This window comes from Entelurus aequoreus, linkage group LG01 (genome assembly GCF_033978785.1).
Source record: "Entelurus aequoreus isolate RoL-2023_Sb linkage group LG01, RoL_Eaeq_v1.1, whole genome shotgun sequence".
NCBI lineage: Eukaryota > Metazoa > Chordata > Actinopteri > Syngnathiformes > Syngnathidae > Entelurus > Entelurus aequoreus.
The window spans coordinates 92,902,840-92,922,035 of record NC_084731.1 but is presented as its reverse complement, the minus strand read 5'-3'; the positions used below and the strand labels follow the sequence as shown (position 1 = coordinate 92,922,035).

Genomic DNA, 19,196 nt, shown 5'->3' with positions numbered 1-19,196 from the left:
TTTTATATATGTTGACCACATTAACCCTGGCAATCGACCTTGTGTGTATATGTATGTTGTTGTTATGCTTAGCATTCATGACTGCCTGCTGTTGCACTGATCAGCCTAGTGGTGGCTCACATCCATCACACACACAGCTATTTTAAAGCAATGTTAAAAGGATAAAGCCATTGTTTACAAATTTTGGTAAATAAATAACCAGAAAATGTATATTTTGTTGTTTTCTTACTGTACCGAAAATGAACCGAACCGTGACCTCTAAACTGAGGTACGTACCGAACCGAAATTTTTGTGTACCGTTACACCCTTAGGTGTAAGTAATGCTTGTATCCGCAGTATTATCTAGTAAACCGAATAGCGAACTTTCCATTAAACGCGTGCAAAGTGGATTGCGTCTGTTAAGTAAGCAGAATCCATTTTAAAGTTAAAGTTAAATTACCAATAATTGTCACACACACACTAGGTGTGGTGAAATGTATCCTCTGCATTTGACCCATCCCCTTGTCCACCCCCTGCGAGGTGAGGGGAGCAGTGGGCAGCAGCGGTGGCCGCGCCCGGGAATCATTTTTGGTGATTTAACCCCCAATTCCAACCCTTGATGCTGAGTGCCAAGCAGGGAGGTAATGGGTCCCATTTTTATAGTCTTTGGTATGACTCGGCCGAGGTTTGAACTCACGACCTACCAATCTCAGGGCGGACACTCTAACCATTAGGCCACTGAGTAGGTCATTTTGCATCTCTGTCTTTGTCAATATGCAGAATATATAAAGGGGCGGCATGGCGTAGTGGGTAGAGCAACCGTGCCAGAAACCTGAGGGTTGCAGGTTCGCTCCCCGCCTCTTACCATCCAAAAATCACTGCCGTTGTGTCCTTGGGCGGGACACTTCACCCTTTGCCCCCGGTGCCACTCACACCGGTGAATTGAATGATGAATGATAGGTGGTGGTCGGAGGGGCCGTTGGCGCAAATTGCAGCCACGCTTCCGTCAGTCTACCCCAGGGCAGCTGTGGCTATGAAAGTAGCTTACCACCACCAGGTGTGAATGAATGATGGGTTCTACATGTAAAGCGACTTTGGGTACTTAGAAAAGCGCTATATAAATCCCAGGTATTATTATTATTATTATTATTATATGTTGACCATCAAAACAGCTACAATACTGGGAGGAGAAAATGCAAATATAATTATTTAGCACGCGCAATGTGATTTATCAACACTCATCGCTGTTTTGCGAGCACTATTTTGCGTTTTATTTAGCACGTGTCAGAAGGACGCGCAAACTGACACGGTTACAAACACGGCTGCAGGGTCAGTGCTTGTGTTCCACAGACAGACGACAATCCTCCGTCTTACGTGCGTGTGTCAACATTTTGGACGATCAGAAATAAAAAATGATAGACATATCGTCTTTTCAGCAATTTCCTTCTATAATGTATTGCTGCACGTTGACTAAGTGGCTGATAGGATGCATTTTGGTGTCTGCTGACATTTAAAAAAATATTCATTTATTTGGGAAATATATTACTACAATGTTTCTCCAACATGAAAAGATGGTTTTCATTGTTCATTTTCTTGCATTTGACGCACGAATGTATGTGAGCCTCAGCCTCGCGCACAGAATTAAGTGTCAGTGTGCATATGTTTCTGTCGTCTAGATTGTGATTCAGAATAGGTTTACGGGATACAGATGTGTGTCGCGGTTAAACACCTCGGACACAGGTAGGAGCATGATAACATGGACGATTGTCTCCGTGGTAAAAGCCCTGTATGCATGCAAAATCCTTATTTAAATAGGGCAGTCTGCACCACTTTTAAGTTGCACACACAGTGTTAGTAGATCACATGCAGCACGCCCACTCAAAGCACACGCAATTTTATTTTTTGCACACGCTGGTTAGCAAGTGGTATTCGGAGCTTAGTAAATCGGGCTTTTGGCGTCCTTCGCTTGTCTGCAAGGGCCGAAATAATTTATTTAAAACTGTCATGTTATGATTTTTTTTCCTACATTTAAAACACTTCCGTGTAGTCTACATAACATGTGATTGTGGTTCTTTATTAAAAAAACTTGCATAGACTATGTTTTACAGACCATCTTCAAGCCCCTTTTTGACCGTCTCTTCAGGATGCGCCATTTTGTGGGTGGTCTTATTTATGTGCCTCCACTTTGACAGTGGCTTTTCCCTGTCAGCCATGTTGTAGTTTTTAGTGTTTCCATATGGAGTCTACTGACAGATATAACTTAGAACTCGGGGTGCACAAAAAATCGATTCACATCAGAATCACGATTCTTGTTCATTCTGATTCTAAAGAGATTTAAGTTTTCAAAAATCGATTTTTAAAAAAGTAACTTTTTTATTTTATTTTATAAGAATCAGAATTTTTTTTTAAGGTCATTCCCATACAACCCAAATAAGCTTTTCTAACCTGTAACCTGTTTTGAAAACATTTCATTAAAATGATTATACATTGCGAAAAATCGTGTTGAATCGAGAATTGATTCAGAATCATGTCGTCACCCCAGGAATTGAATTATATCCTTAGGTGCCCAAAGATTCAAGCCTTGGTTAGAACCATACAGGCAGCAATGAGATGGAGACGGGATGGTGGCGACAGGCCAAATTACACTGTTCCTTACACCCACCCAGCCCCTTCCCCCTGGAGAGACACCACCTTAACTAACAAATATTCTGGGGGAAACACTGTGTATATATATATATATATATATATATATATATATATATATATATGTATATATATATATATATATATATATATATATATATATATATATATATATATATATATATATATGTATGTATGTATGTATGTATGTATGTATGTATGTATGTATGTATGTATGTATGTATGTATGTATGTATGTATGTATGTATGTATGTATGTATGTATGTATGTATGTATGTATGTATGTATGTATGTATGTATGTATGTATATGTATGTATGCATTAGGGCTGCAACAACTAATCGATTAAATCAATTAAAATCGATTATAAAAATAGTTGCCGATTAATTTAGTCATCGATTCGTTGGATCTATGCTATGCGCATGCGCAGAAGCTTTAAAAAAAAAAAAAAAAAAATTTTTTTTTTTTTTTTTTTTTTTTAAATAAACCTTTATTTATAAACTGCAACATGTACAAACAGCTGAGAAACAATAATCAAAATAAGTATGGTGCCAGTATGCTGGTTTTTTTCAATAAAATACTGGAAAGGATAGAAATGTAGTTTGTCTCTTTTATCCGATTATTAATCGATTAATCGAAGTAATAATTGACAGATTAATCGATTATCAAATTAATCGTTAGTTGCAGCCCTAGTATGCATGTATGTACAGTATATATATATGTATATATATGTGTATATATATATATATATATATATATATATATATATATATATATATATATATATATATATATATATATATATAATGTATATATGTATTATATTTCTTGCGCACTAATTGACTGAAAGAGCGCGAACGTTCTGCTGATGATGTCACGTTATCGATGGGAAAATGCATTTTTAGATTTGATGGGAAAATGCATTTTTAGATATGATTTGCCTGAGCGGCTAGGAGACACAGAGTGTAACAAGTGGTAAAAAATGGATTAGAAAGGACAGATTAAAAAAATAAATAATAATAATTTTTTTTAAATTTTTTTTTAAACTTGGGACTTCTAGCGGGCCGTAATTTGGGGACCCCTGATTTAAACCATACTCAAGTGGTTGGATCAACATTTTTATTTTTCTTATTATTATTATTATTATTACAGAATATTTTCGTTATTTTAAAACTCGAGTAAATCTCGGGATACAGGAAAGCTTTGAGGGCAAAACCTAAATAATTTCAATTGAAGCCAAAAGTAGGGTTTTTTTTGGTTTACTTATTGTGCACTAGTCACTTAATTTTGTTAAAGAATGTGTATGCAGCATTGAGTGCTACAATAATGTACATATATGATTCACAACAATACTAGCAAATTCAAAATTTAATGAGATAAGCTTTAAAGGCCTACTGAAATGAATTTTTTTTTATTTAAACGGGGATAGCAGATCTATTCTATGTGTCATACTTGATCATTTCGCGATATTGCCATATTTTTGCTGAAAGGATTTAGTATAGAACAACGACGATAAAGATTGCAACTTTTGGTATCTGATAAAAAAAAGGCTTGCACCTACCGGAAGTAGCGTGACGTAGTCAGTTGAACATATACGCAAAGTTCCCTATTGTTTACAATGATGGCCGCATGAAGTGAGAGAGATTCGGACCGAGAAAGCGACAATTTCCCCATTAATTTGAGCGAGGATGAAAGATTTGTGGATGAGTAAAGTGCAAGTGAAGGACTAGTGGGGAGTTGAAGCTATTCAGATAGGGAAGATGCTGTGAGAGCCGGGGGTGACCTGATATTCAGCTGGGAATGACTACAACAGTAAATAAACACAAGACATATATATACTCTATTAGCCACAACACAACCAGGCTTATATTTAATATGCCACAAATTAATCCTGCATAAAAACACCTGCGTGTTTGTTATGCTAGCTCCTAGCTCCTCTGCTAGCTCCTAGCTCCATAGAACACGCCAATACAATTCAAACACCTGATCAACACACACAATCACTCAGCCCAAAAGACCGTTTACCTAACCCAAGGTTCATAAAGCTTATATATTTTTAAAAAGTTACGTACGTCACGTGACGCGCACATACGGTCAAGTTATCGAATGTTTAGCAGCCAAGGCTGCATACTCACGGTACCTGATATTCAGCTGGGAATGACTACAACAGTAAATAAACACAAGACATATATATACTCTATTAGCCACAACACAACCAGGCTTATATTTAATATGCCACAAATTAATCCTGCATAATAACACCTGTGTGTTTGTTATGCTAGCTCCTAGCTCCTCTGCTAGCTCCTAGCTCCATAGAACACGCCAATACAATTCAAACACCTGATCAACACACACAATCACTCAGCCCAAAAGACCGTTCACCTAACCCAAGGTTCATAAAACTTATATATTTTTTAAAAGTTACGTACGTGACGCGCACGTACGGTACGGTACGTGTTATGCTAGCTCCTAGCTCCTCTGCTAGCTCCTAGCTCCATAGAACACGCCAATACAATTCAAACACATGATCAACACACACAATCTCTCAGCCCAAAAGACCGTTCACCTAACCCAAGGTTCATAAAGCTTATATATTTTAAAAAAGTTACGTACATACGCAAAAAAAAGCCAAAGCTGCATACTCACAGTAGCACGTCTGCGTCTTTGTCATCCAAATCAAAGTAATCCTGGTAAGAGTCTGTGTTGTCCCAGTTCTCTACAGGCGTCTGTGTATCCAAATCAAAAGTCCTCCTGGTTAGAGTCTCTGTTATCCGAGTTCTTCCATCTTGACTGCATCTTTCGGGAATGTAAACAAAGAAGCGCCGGCTGTGTACTGTTGTGGCTGACTATGTTCGAAAAATACGTCCATTTCGCACCGACAACTTTCTTCTTTGCTTGCTCGGCATCCTTCTCCATAATGCAATGAACATGATTGAAACAGATTCACGAACACAGATGTCCAGAATACTGTGGAATTATGAAATGAAAACAGAGCTTTTTCGTATCGGCTTCAATGTGGAAGGCATACCCGTGTTCGCCGGGCTACGTCACGCGCATACGTCATCCTCAGAGGCGTTTCGAACCGGAAGTTTAGCGGCAAATTTAAAATGTCACTTTATAAGTTAACCCGGCCGTATTGGCATGTGTTATAATGTTAAGATTTCATCATTGATATATAAACTATCAGACTGCGTGGTCGGTAGTAGTGGCTTTCAGTAGGCCTTTTAAAAAAAAAAGTTTTTGTGTGTTTTCACCTTTATAATCTATTGTCAAAGTTTGGGATCTTCGACTCGAAATCTAATTGGATCTGAGGCCAAAAAAATAGGTTCGGGATTGGAGGCCGAAATGTTGATCGGGACATCCCTAATCCCAAAGTTTAAACACCTTTTCTTATTGGGCCGTTGTTGAGATAGTTGCTGTATTTGTTTTGGGTTCTTGCAGCAGCAACAGGAACTGCTGGCGATCAAGCACCAACAGGAGCTTCTAGAGCATCAGAGGAAAATGGAGAACCACCGTCTGGAGCAGGAGCTGGAGAAGCAGCAGCGCGAGCAGAAGCTGCTGCTGCTGAAGAACAAGGAGAGGGGGCAGGAGAGTAAGTAGCCCTGAGTCTTTTTATAATATGTTTTGTCAACAAGACATGGATGGTTTTGTTTCTATCTCTCAAAGAAGAACATCATGGCACATGCCTTATATGTAAAAATGGAAATTAAAGAAAAATATGGCTTGATCCCCTTTTGTCTTCTCCAAACTGTTTCTACAAAGTTGGAATAGAATTGTCCCTGAATGCATGTGGTCAACACATCTGCCTGATAAAGCAAGGGGCTCTGGTTTCCAAACTTGGAGCTCTCTGTGTGTAATGTGCATGTTTTCCCCGTGCTTTACTCTCTCAGTTCAAAAACATGTTAGGTTAAGTGCAGTGCCGACTCCTAATTGTCAATAGATAGTGGATCTGGCATTTGGTTGTTTTCCTTGTGAATGCTCCATGAATGACTGGCAACCAATCCAGGGTGTACCTCCCTCTTGCCCAAAACCAGCTGGAATAGTCTCCATCTTACTGTGATCCTGATGGGCATACATAATGCAGGGATTAACTGGCAGACCCAGCCGCCGTCAAATACAGACTTGGACCTAAAGTCAATTGCTTTATTTTCCGGACTATAAGCCGCATCCATTTAAATTTTAGAAGAAAAAAATATATTTTTCATATCTTAGCTGCACTGCAGATATATACTGGTACATTGTAAAATATGTAATATGTAATACTATGGAACAAACTGGACTTACAACACAAGCAATGTCAAACTATTAGTCGATTTAAACTATTATACAAACATGGGGTCTGGTTCAAATATAGAGATGAGGGTCTTCAATTTGACCTGCTGTTGTACTCTGTCTCAAAGTGTTAACATGTGCTCAATGTTTCCTTACCATTATTGCTATGTTGTCTATTACCATTATTGCTATGTTGTCTATTACCATTGTTGGCATTTTGTCTATTACCAATGTTGGTATATTCATTATTCCTACATTGTTGATACAAATTATTGTTAGTGTAATAATTATTGTTACCTTTGGTAATGCCACTATGATACAACATCTGTATTATAATCCTTGAACAAAGTAACTGTGAAACTCATGTGAATAATCACTGAATGGAGAACCGGGGGTGGGATTAAATAAATTATCTTCTTCCCACTCCCTTTCAGGCAAAACTGGACAATAATGCATTACAACATACTATACATTACCTTTTGCACTTTATTAATTTATATTATTATGTGTTGTCAACTTTGTACTTTTTTATGTCATTGCCTGAAATAAATAAATAATGAATGAATGAAGAAAAACAAAAAAGATATTTACACTAGTGTGAATGTGAGTGTGAATGTTGTTTGTCTATCTGTGTTGGCCCTGCGATGAGGTGGCGACTTGTCCAGGGTGTACCCCGCCTTCCGCCCGATTGTAGCTGAGATAGGCTCCAGCGACCCCGAAGGGAATAAGCGGTAGAAAATGGATGGATGGATGGATGGACATACAAAGATTTTCTAAATGTTTATTTACATACCTTAATTGTTTCCAAATCAGTGCCTGTAGAACGTCAGTAAAACGACTGATCGGACAAAACAAAAACGTCATTGATGTCTTTATTCATCTTTTAAGAGATGAATACAATTTTCTCCTTTATTAATTAGGTTTAAGATGTTTATCTGGTTTCTTCTTCCTTGTACCTTGTAAACACTTTGTGTTTGAACAGTTTCTTAAAGTGTGCCATTTTAGTACATTGTTTGATTGCTTTGCTTACTCCATTCCATAATTTGTCCGTTAGTGAAGAAAAAGCTATAGATTAGCCACACCTATGTATAAACCACAGGATTCCAGGCTTGGAAAGAAAGTAGCGGTTTATAGTCCAGAAAATACGGTAATTATGTCAGTATTAGAAGTTTTGACAGCTCGAATCTGTTTTGACCGGCGCAGCTTTTTTTTAGACTTTAGACTTTGGGGCGGCTTGGCGAGGATGGTAGAGTGACCATGTCAGCAACTTGCATGGCAGCCTCTGCCATCAGTGTGTGAATGTGTGTGTGAATGGGTGAATGTGCTCATTCCATGTATAGTAAAGCGCTATATAAATATAGACCATTTACAGTACTGGTTCATTGGATCAGGAAACACACTGACCGATTGCATGCAAGTTAAACCAGATACTGCTCAACCAATCACATTTGTGCATTCCAGGCAGTAAACATGGCAACTCTAAACGCAGGACAGACTATGCAGAATTTTGGTTTGTCTGTACAGAAAACTGCAAGCATTGTGTGTGTGGGCATTGGTGTGTTTCCAACACTCAGCAATGGATTTCCATTTTGCTTGGAGATCCTGCTATTGACTCTAGTAGAGGGTCAGTCGCCTTGGTGAGGTTCGTCCAGTTGTTACCTCTGGCTGTCTTTAAGTGGACAGGAGTCTTTGAGAGCTGTTTGCACCCGACTGGATGGATGCAAAGTACTAATAGATTGTTCGAGTCACTGAAATCCGCTTTTTGTTGACACATTCTGCTTTCATTTTCCTGTTTGCTTTAAATCAATTGTTTGTTGTAAAGTAGATTTTAGACTTTTACAAAACACACACATGGCTAGCTGACAGGAATCCATCATAATCAACATCATCACACAAACATAATAAGCTTCTGGTTTAACTGAGAGTTTGATTGATTGAGACTTTTATTAGTAGATTGCACAGTACAGTACATATTCCGTACAATTGACCACTAAATGGTAGCCCCCGAATAAGTTTTTTAACTTGTTTAAGTCGGGGTCCACGTTAATCAATTCATGGTAGAGTATCCTAAAAGTTGTTTTACGGCTTATTTTTGTTTCTCCTCAGGTGCGGTGGCCAGCACTGAGGTTAAGAAGCGTCTCCAGGAGTTTGTTCTCAACAAGAAAAAGGCGCTGGCTCAGCGGAGCTTCAACCAGGGCGGTCCCCTCAATGACGCCCCCTACTGGTACAGGTGAGTAGTCTTCACTTGTTGATGTTGAATAAGGTAAACGCAATAGAGTGGCATTGAATGTTCATGGAAAAACCTTACATCAACACTGCTGGAAAAAGTGGCAGTTGTGTTAGCAAGAGCTTCTTATTCTGCCTCAGTGTTTGCCGACATATTGATGGGGTCACAAAGAGTGGTGGCAACAAGCAGATGCATACACTTGAAAGCAGGTTATTGGAACCTGATGATATGGGCACTTAATTTTAATGTCCGTCCTTGAGTCCTTATTGTCGCGCCTCTGCAGCTCATTGCAGGTGTTCACACATAGTCGTTTCCTCTCTGCCACCCATCACTGCGTGCATGATCCAAATCAATCAATGGAAACTGGGTCCGTAACTTTCTTTTAATGAGTTTTTGTTTTACCGTCATAGAAAAACGCAGCACAGCTCTCTGGACCAGAGCTCGCCTCCACAGACTGGTATGTCCACCTATAACCACCCTGTGCTGGGCGTCTACAATCCCCGGGATGACTTCCCCCTTCGGAAAACAGGTGTGCCACACACCCACACACACTTTGAGATCTTCAAAGCTGTATGTTTCTGTCTCAACTTCTAGCGGCGCAGCCACGAAGCAGCGGCCATTTCACACTGCAATTATTCACTTTATTTTCCGTGCAGTTGGCCGTTGCCAGCGTGACTCTGAACTTTGGGGCTGCTGGCCTCGACACCAGGGTTGACACGGGCCCGCTAAGCAAACATTCCACCCTGCCAGCACAGTTGAAGAGGAATAAAATTAAATTAAATAACACAGAAGCAGAATAGTGTTGGCTTTGATGACTCATTTAAAGACTAAACACTATTTAGTTTGTTAAGCGAAACTTAAACAAAATTCAACTTATGGTTATGACTTATATATGTTTCACAAATTACACAAAGGAACAACACTTGGCTACATTTGCACAATTCAAAAGGATTAGGAAGAAGCAAATCTTTTATATAATCCTACCCCCTTTCAGCTGTCTTTTACTATTAATTCACACTTTACATCATAACTTTTACATGTTTATTAAATTCAGTTCCTGTGTGAAAGAAAGAATGGAATGTGTTGGCACAAAAATGAAATAACTTATAATTTAAAAAAAATAAACGAGCACCTTTACACTAAATATACAAACTGGACAGCACAGTGGAACAGGGGTTAGTACATGTGCCTCACAATACGAAGGTCCTGAGTAGTCCTGAGTTCAATCCCAGGCTCGGGATTTTTCTGTGTGGAGTTTGCATGTTCTCCCCGTGCCTGCGTGGGTTCCCTCCGGGTACTCCGGCTTCCTCCCACCACCAAAGACATGCACCTGGGGATAGGTTGATTGGCAACACTAAATTGGCCCTAGTGTGTGAATGTGAGTGTGAATGTTGTCTGTCTATCTGTGTTGGACCTGCAATGAGGTGGCGACTTGTCCAGGGTGTACCCCGCCGAAAGGGACAAGCGGTAGAAAATGGATGGATGGATAGATACATACTGGATCTAATTGAACACTTCATAATTCATCCCGAAATATACATAAAGTAATAAAGGTGATAGGTGATAGCCAAGGACTGAAGGAATAGACAGTGTAATAATCTGTTACTATTGTGGAGTTGTTATTGTTGACTTCAAATCTTTATGAGTTGTCTTTTCTTTTCTTTTTTCATCGTAGTTGAAATATTCATCTTGAGTATTTCAATGATGAATGAATCATTTTAACTGCAACATTATATACTATTTTTGAAAAAGAGTGATTAAAGATGCAAGTACATATGCAGTGATGCCAAAGTCCTTCTGCAGTGCAGTTTATGGCTTGTATTCCCATTAGCTTAAAGGCCTACTGAAATGAATTTTTTTTATTTAAACGGGGATAGCAGATCTATTCTATGTGTCATACTTGATCATTTCGCGATATTGCCATATTTTTGCTGAAAGGATTTAGTATAGAACAACGACGATAAAGATTGCAACTTTTGGTATCTGATAAAAAAAAGGCTTGCACCTACCGGAAGTAGCGTGACGTAGTCAGTTGAACATATACGCAAAGTTCCCTATTGTTTACAATGATGGCCGCATGAAGTGAGAGAGATTCGGACCGAGAAAGCGACAATTTCCCCATTAATTTGAGCGAGGATGAAAGATTTGTGGATGAGTAAAGTGCAAGTGAAGGACTAGTGGGGAGTTGAAGCTATTCAGATAGGGAAGATGCTGTGAGAGCCGGGGGTGACCTGATATTCAGCTGGGAATGACTACAACAGTAAATAAACACAAGACATATATATACTCTATTAGCCACAACACAACCAGGCTTATATTTAATATGCCACAAATTAATCCTGCATAAAAACACCTGCGTGTTTGTTATGCTAGCTCCTAGCTCCTCTGCTAGCTCCTAGCTCCATAGAACACGCCAATACAATTCAAACACCTGATCAACACACACAATCACTCAGCCCAAAAGACCGTTTACCTAACCCAAGGTTCATAAAGCTTATATATTTTTAAAAAGTTACGTACGTGACGCGCACATACGGTCAAGTTATCGAATGTTTAGCAGCCAAGGCTGCATACTCACGGTACCTGATATTCAGCTGGGAATGACTACAACAGTAAATAAACACAAGACATATATATACTCTATTAGCCACAACACAACCAGGCTTATATTTAATATGCCACAAATTAATCCTGCATAATAACACCTGCGTGTTTGTTATGCTAGCTCCTAGCTCCTCTGCTAGCTCCTAGCTCCATAGAACACGCCAATACAATTCAAACACCTGATCAACACACACAATCACTCAGCCCAAAAGACCGTTCACCTAACCCAAGGTTCATAAAGCTTATATATTTTTAAAAAGTTACGTACGTGACGCGCACGTACGGTACGGTACGTGTTATGCTAGCTCCTAGCTCCTCTGCTAGCTCCTAGCTCCATAGAACACGCCAATACAATTCAAACACATGATCAACACACACAATCACTCAGCCCAAAAGACCGTTCACCTAACCCAAGGTTCATAAAGCTTATATATTTTTAAAAAGTTACGTACATACGCAAAAAAAAGCCAAAGCTGCATACTCACAGTAGCACGTCTGCGTCTTTGTCATCCAAATCAAAGTAATCCTGGTAAGAGTCTGTGTTGTCCCAGTTCTCTACAGGCGTCTGTGTATCCAAATCAAAAGTCCTCCTGGTTAGAGTCTCTGTTATCCGAGTTCGTCCATCTTGACTGCATCTTTCGGGAATGTAAACAAAGAAGCGCCGGCTGTGTACTGTTGTGGCTGACTACGTTCGAAAAATACGTCCATTTCGCACCGACAACTTTCTTCTTTGCTTGCTCGGCTTCCTTCTCCATAATGCAATGAACATGATTGAAACAGATTCACGAACACAGATGTCCAGAATACTGTGGAATTATGAAATGAAAACAGAGCTTTTTCGTATCGGCTTCAATGTGGAAGGCATACCCGTGTTCGCCGGGCTACGTCACACGCATACGTCATCCTCAGAGGCGTTTCGAACCGGAAGTTTAGCGGCAAATTTAAAATGTCACTTTAGAAGTTAACCCGGCCGTATTGGCATGTGTTATAATGTTAAGATTTCATCATTGATATATAAACTATCAGACTGCGTGGTCGGTAGTAGTGGGTTTCAGTAGGCCTTTAAGAACTGTGCTTTACCATTATATTCAGCCACATGCTTTGTTGAGTTAATTTGTGGTCATTCAAACTGGTGAGAGGGTTAAGATCCTTTTTAGGTAATTAGGTAATTTTTGTTATTATTCATTATCAATAGTGTTATTTCTATTGGTATTTGTATTGTAATAATGTTCATTGTCATTTCTGTATTATTTATTTCACTAACTGCTTCTTTGCCATCACTTTTACCATCATATTTGTACATATCCTATTTGCTGATGTTGTTCTATTGTTGTTGTTATTGTTATTGTTGTGTTTGCTGTTGTTGTTGTCTCTGTCTTATCTTCCTCTTGTCCCACAATTTCCCCCCTCTGTCTTCCTTTTTTTCTCTTTCTATCCCCTCCTGTTCCGGCTTGGCTGCACCAAATAATAATATCAATTCAGTTGATAAAGTCAAATACAACTAAGGCAACAAGAGAAGTATCCCACACTTCTCTTTTGTAAAGTAAATTTGTACCGGTACACCTGATATGGCCATATACATCAACAATATGATTTGCCTGAGTAGCTGGACAGGACAAAAAAAAAAGATCCTTTTTATTAGAGATGTCCGATAATATCGGCCTGCCGATATTATCGGCCGATATATGCGTTAAAATGTAATATCGGAAATTATCGGTATCGTTTTTTTTATTATCGGTATCGGTTTTTTTTTATTTATTTTTTTTTATTTTTATTTTTTTATTAAATCAACATAAAAAACACAAGATACACTTACAATTAGTGCACCAACCCAAAAAACCTCCCTCCCCCATTTACACTCATTCACACAAAAGGGTTGTTTCTTTCTGTTATTAATATTCTAGTTCCTACATTATGTATCAATATATATCAATACAGTCTGCAAGGGATACAGTCCATAAGCACACATGATTGTGCGTGCTGCTGGTCCACTAATAGTACTAACCTTTAACAGTTAATTTTACTAATTTTCATTCATTACTAGTTTCTATGTAACTGTTTTTATATTGTTGTACTTTCTTTTTTATTCAAGAAAATGTTTTTAATTTATTTATCTTTTTTTACTAATTTTTTAAAAAAGTACCTTATCTTCACCATACCTGGTTGTCCAAATTAGGCATAATAATGTGTTAATTCCACGACTGCATATATCGGTTGATATCGGTATCGGTTGATATCGGTATCGGTAATTAAAGAGTTGGACAATATCGGAATATCGGATATCGGCAAAAAGCCATTATCGGACATCCCTACTTTTTATATGATTTTTAGCAAGGTTTTGTGTAAGTAATTTTAATTAATTAATTAACTAATTAAAATGTAGGTTTTTCATGGGTTTTCCATCGGTACATATGATTTCAGAAGCACTCATATGCATTGGATGTGTGGGTGTATGTGTTACTTACTTTTTGTGCATATTTTTTTCCTAATCATTCATTTAAATGAGCGTCATAAATGTCCATCATTATGGTGGTGTTGGACACCACTTAATGGTGCCGTACCTTCACACCTCATCACTCACACTGTTTTTCACATGTATTTTTATCCGATACTGTGAAAATTAGCAAGTTTGTGATGAATGCATTTGGGAAAAAGCAAGTCATATAATGTAGGCAACGTAGTAGCAGACTTTAAGGCATCACATTTTTTAATCAGTTGTTGTTAGGGTGTCTTTGTATTTTGCTGGCTTTGATGGTATTAAAAAAAGAATACACTTTATTTGGGATTCAACTTTTTTTTTTTTCAAGCATATGCATATAGTTTCCTGCTACTCAAGACCGATACTGATAACTTACTCATGGTATAGTTTGTGCACACCTTTCTTTGCGGCTGGCTTTGGATGCAGCTTCTTTGGTCGCGCAGGCGTCTTCGTAGATTTTTACAACACTGTCATAGCGATGCTAGCATTTCAGGTGGATGATAAGGTTTGACGTGCTGAAGCTCAATGTTTTTTCACCATTTTTGTGGAATGTTTGCAGAACACTTGGTGCAAAATGTGTTCCTCTGAAACAGTGCAGAAGTTCCACAAGATCATATTCGCTTACAGTGAACTCAGCTGAATTTATGACATGCTGTGCTCAGGTACCTGACATAGAAGAAACAGAGCACTTTTTTTGCTCTCCCTAACCCACCTGTTCGGGTAATCTGAATTGGAGCATTTATTATTTTTATCTGATTTATGACGTCGAAATTCTTCGGCCAGGATATTAAATATATATATCGTACACCCCTAATTTTATTGCTAATGCAGTTTACATCTCAAATAGCTACAGACTCTGTAAAACCGTTATCCGTTTCAGATAAACAAAGATAAAGTAATCAGATTAAAACAGACAAAAGCACAGTTCTAATTGTTGTTTTTAAAACATACAAAGTACAGATGTACCTCAACTTAAGAGTTTAGTTGGTTCTGGGACAGAGCTCGTAACTCAAACACTTGTATGTCAAATCAACGTTGCCAGTTGAAATTAATTAAATTTGTGCTTGGCCCACCAAAACAGCACAATTTTAAAATGTAAAATGCCTTTTAAAAAGAAAAACTAACTTTTAAATGATTAAATATTTAAAGAAAATCATAATAGAATGTAAAACAAACAACTATAGTATTTTTATGACATAGTGTAATAATAATGTATTGCATTTACCTTAAAGAGCGGACTCCTACGGGATCTTTTTCCAGCATTAGCAGCTTTTTCATATTTTCATGGATACATGTCCGCTGTTTAGGTATTATTTTTAACATTCTTGGCAGGCGTTAAACACTAATTCAGCTTCAATATGGTGTACAGACTAGCAGTGCTACCCTCCAAATGCTTCAACAAGTTGGCTACACGCTTGGTCCAGTTTCTTTAATTCAATGAATATCATCCACTTCTTCTTCTCAGCACTGCTCTTCACACTCACTCACTTACCCCCCACGCTTAGAAAATCAAAGTTATGTCCATCTCTAGATATAAGCTAAGGCTAGCGAGTAAAACTAGATGTTTTGGGCGGATCTTAGGAAGTTCACGATGACATTTGCTGCGGAAACTGATGGCGGGGATGCTTGGAACTAAAAAAAAAAAGACACCCTATCTCAAAACATTCTTATGTTTGGGCACTTTTCAGTAGAGGCTTGAAATGCTTTAGTCTGTCTTTTTGAAGAAGTTGGTCTTTAGCTGCCATGTAAAAGTCCTGGGTGATTGGAGAAGGGTTTAAGCCTGTTGTTGGAGCTGAAAAGTCTTGGTCCAGCGTGTTTTGACAGGAGTTCTTTAAGATAGTCCTCTGCATTTCCAAAAAGGCATTGGTGTGTGAGCAGGCAGCGTTTGTATTCAACCATGGAGGAGACTGAGAGCCAGTGTAGGGGCTGGATTGTCAAATGGTGTGGTCATGTTTCTGCATCCTTTTCAGTACCCTTGCAGAGCTGTTGTGGTTGTATTAGAGCTTTTAAAGGCTCTTGCCAGGTGTCCTGAATAATTTGTTGCCATTACAGTCGTCCACCTTGAAGGCGATAAAGGCATTGCTGATTTTTAACATTTGGGAGAGAATATAATATGGGTTTCAAATGTCAAATGGGGGTTTTATTTTATCCCCAAGTTATTACCAGAGGATGATGGGAATGGTGTGGCTGGAAAATGAAATGCTGGTAATGGGAATGTATTTAAGTTGGTGGGGAGTGACAATGAGGATGGCCTCTGTTTTAGAGTTGTTAAGCTGGAGGAAATTCTTAGTCATCCACACCTTTATTCTCTCTCGGCAAGAATTTAGGGCTGATGGATTTATTGGATTATTGTATCAGTTCCAATGATACGTAGAGCTGAGTGCTGGCAGTATACCAGTGGAATGGTAGTCAGCCCAAGTTACAACCCTGAGGGACATCCACAAACTCAGCTCTTTCTGTGACATTACGGTCAATAGAGATGGTGTACGATATAAATTACAGATGTCAAACTCAAGGCCCGCCACGTCATTTTATATGGCCCCGAAAGCCTAAAGATATTGTCAAATAGGTTATCTTTTCTTACAAAATGTATTCATTTAGACAGAACAAATACATGTACTGCATCTAATTGCATATATTTTAAACTTTATTATTATTATTCATAAATGCAACAAATATTCCAAACCTTTTTGTTGAAATAAAAATAAATACTTACCGTAATTTCCGGACTATAAGCCGCACCTGACTATAAGCCGCACCAGCTAAATTTAGGGGAAAATACAGATTGCTCCATATATAAGCCTCACCCGACTATAAGCCGCAGGGTTTTGATGTGTAATTACCGTAGTATATAGGGCAGGAGTCACCAACCTTTTTGAAACCAAGAGCTACTTCTTGGGTAGTGATTAATGCGAAGGGCTACCAGTTTGATACACACTTAAATAAATTGCCAGAAATAGCCATTTTGCTCAATTTACCTTTAACGCTATGTTATTATTAATAATTAATGATATTTACACTTAATTGAACGGTTTAAAAGAGGAGAAAACACGAAAAAAATTACAATTACATTTTGAAACATAGTTTATTTTCAATTTCGACTCTTTAAAATTCAAACTTCAACCGAAAAAAAGAAGAGAAAAACTAGCTAATTTGAATCTTTTTGAAAAAATTAAAAAAAGAATTTATGGAACATCATTAGTAATTTTTCCTGATTAAGATTAATTTTAGAATTTTGATGACATGTTTTAAATAGGTTAAAATCCAATCTGCACTTTGTTAGAATATATAACAAATTGGACAAAGCTATATTTCTAACAAAGACAAATCATTATTTCTTCTAGATTTTCCAGAACAAAATTTTTAAAAGAAATTCAAAATACTTTGAAATAAGATTTAAATTTGATTCTACAGATTTTCTAGATTTGCCAGAATCATTTTTTTGAATTTTAATCATAATAAGTTTGAAGAAATATTTCACAAATATTCTTTGTCGAAAAAACAGAAGCTAAAATGAAGAATTAAATAAAAATGTATTTATTATTCTTTACAATAAAAAAAATAAATTTACTTGAACATCGATTTAAAATGTCAGGAAAGAAGAGGAAGGAATTTAAAAGGTAAAAAGGTATATGTGTTTAAAAATCCTAAAATCATTTTTAAGGTTGTATTTTTTCTCTAAAATTGTCTTTCTGAAAGTTATAAGAAGCAAAGTAAAAAAATTAATGAATTTATTTAAACAAGTGAAGACCAAGTCTTTAAAATATTTCCTTGGATTTTCAAATTCTATTTGAGTTTTGTCTCTCTTAGAATTAAAAATGTCGAGCAAAGCGAGACCAGCTTGCTAGTAAATAAATAAAATTTAAAAAATAGAGGCAGCTCACTGGTAAGTGCTGCTATTTGAGCTATTTTTAGAACAGGCCAGCGGGCTACTCATCTGGTCCTTACGGGCTACCTGGTGCCCGCGGGCACCGCGTTGGTGACCCCTGATATAGGGGTTCCTGCTACCACGGAGGGGATTGTCGGGACAGAGATGACTGTTTGGGAACGCAAAGCGTCCCATTTATTAACAATAAATCTTTCAATCATTCAATCAAACTGTCACATCTTTGACATGGCGAACAGCATTCGTGCAGAGTACAAATAATACAACGGTGCAAAGTAATACAAAGTGCTCGCCTGTACGTTATCAAAATAACCAGCCTACCGGTATATGAAAAGTCAGTCTTTAATCATTGTGTCATCGTCTTCCTCCTGCGTACTAAAACCACCGAAATCCTCTTCGTCGGTGTTGGAGAAGAACAGGCCGTAAATAAGCCGCACCCTTGTATAAGCCGCAGGGACCAGAACGAGGGGAAAAAGTAGCGGCTTATAGTCCGGAAATTACGGTAAATATTTGTTTACTTATGACTTCAAAGCAGGTTATCCATCAACTTGTACACTGTAAAATCAAACAATTTTACGGTAAAACACTGGCAGTTTAGTCGCCTATTTTTCACATTTTTATATCTAAAACTGTGGTACCGTTTTGACTTATACAGTAATATGCTGTAAAAAAAAACTAACTGAATTTTTCAGTAAAATTCTGGTGACTGAGCTGTGTATTTATGCAGTGTGTTGTGAAGAAATTGCGAACAGGAAGTAAACATACGTGTTAGCAATTGGTATGTAATGGATAAGGGGTAAGATCTGCTCCTTCCTACTCCTTTTCGAACATGTTGAAAAGAGAAACTGGAAATTTTGATGTGTCCCGTAGTAATTATATGCATGTTCGAAATAAACTCAAACCATAACCACGTTCTCAACGCATTCTAGCGTCCTATAACGGCAAATGTCTTTCCACAATGCAAAGCCGTAAAATTAGCAATCCTTGCCCCCATAAAGGCAAATAAATTAAGTTTCTTATAAGTATCACTGAAGGACGAGGATTAGCTAAACATGCTACACTTCACACCATAGAAGGATATGTTTA

At 37.8% G+C, this 19,196-nt stretch overlaps 1 protein-coding gene across 4 annotated transcripts in view; it reads left to right on the top strand.

Moving 5' to 3' along the window:
- The window catches only part of LOC133659245 (histone deacetylase 4-like), a 128,996-nt gene that overhangs the window by 64,857 nt on the left and 44,943 nt on the right, over window positions 1-19,196 (top strand). For all 4 annotated transcript variants that reach the window (XM_062062001.1, XM_062061994.1, XM_062061987.1 and 1 more), the window contains 3 exons: window positions 6,084-6,234; window positions 9,021-9,144; window positions 9,552-9,670. In XM_062062001.1, coding sequence (XP_061917985.1) covers window positions 6,084-6,234; window positions 9,021-9,144; window positions 9,552-9,670 — 394 coding nt within the window. The remainder of the gene's footprint in view (window positions 1-6,083; window positions 6,235-9,020; window positions 9,145-9,551; window positions 9,671-19,196) is intronic.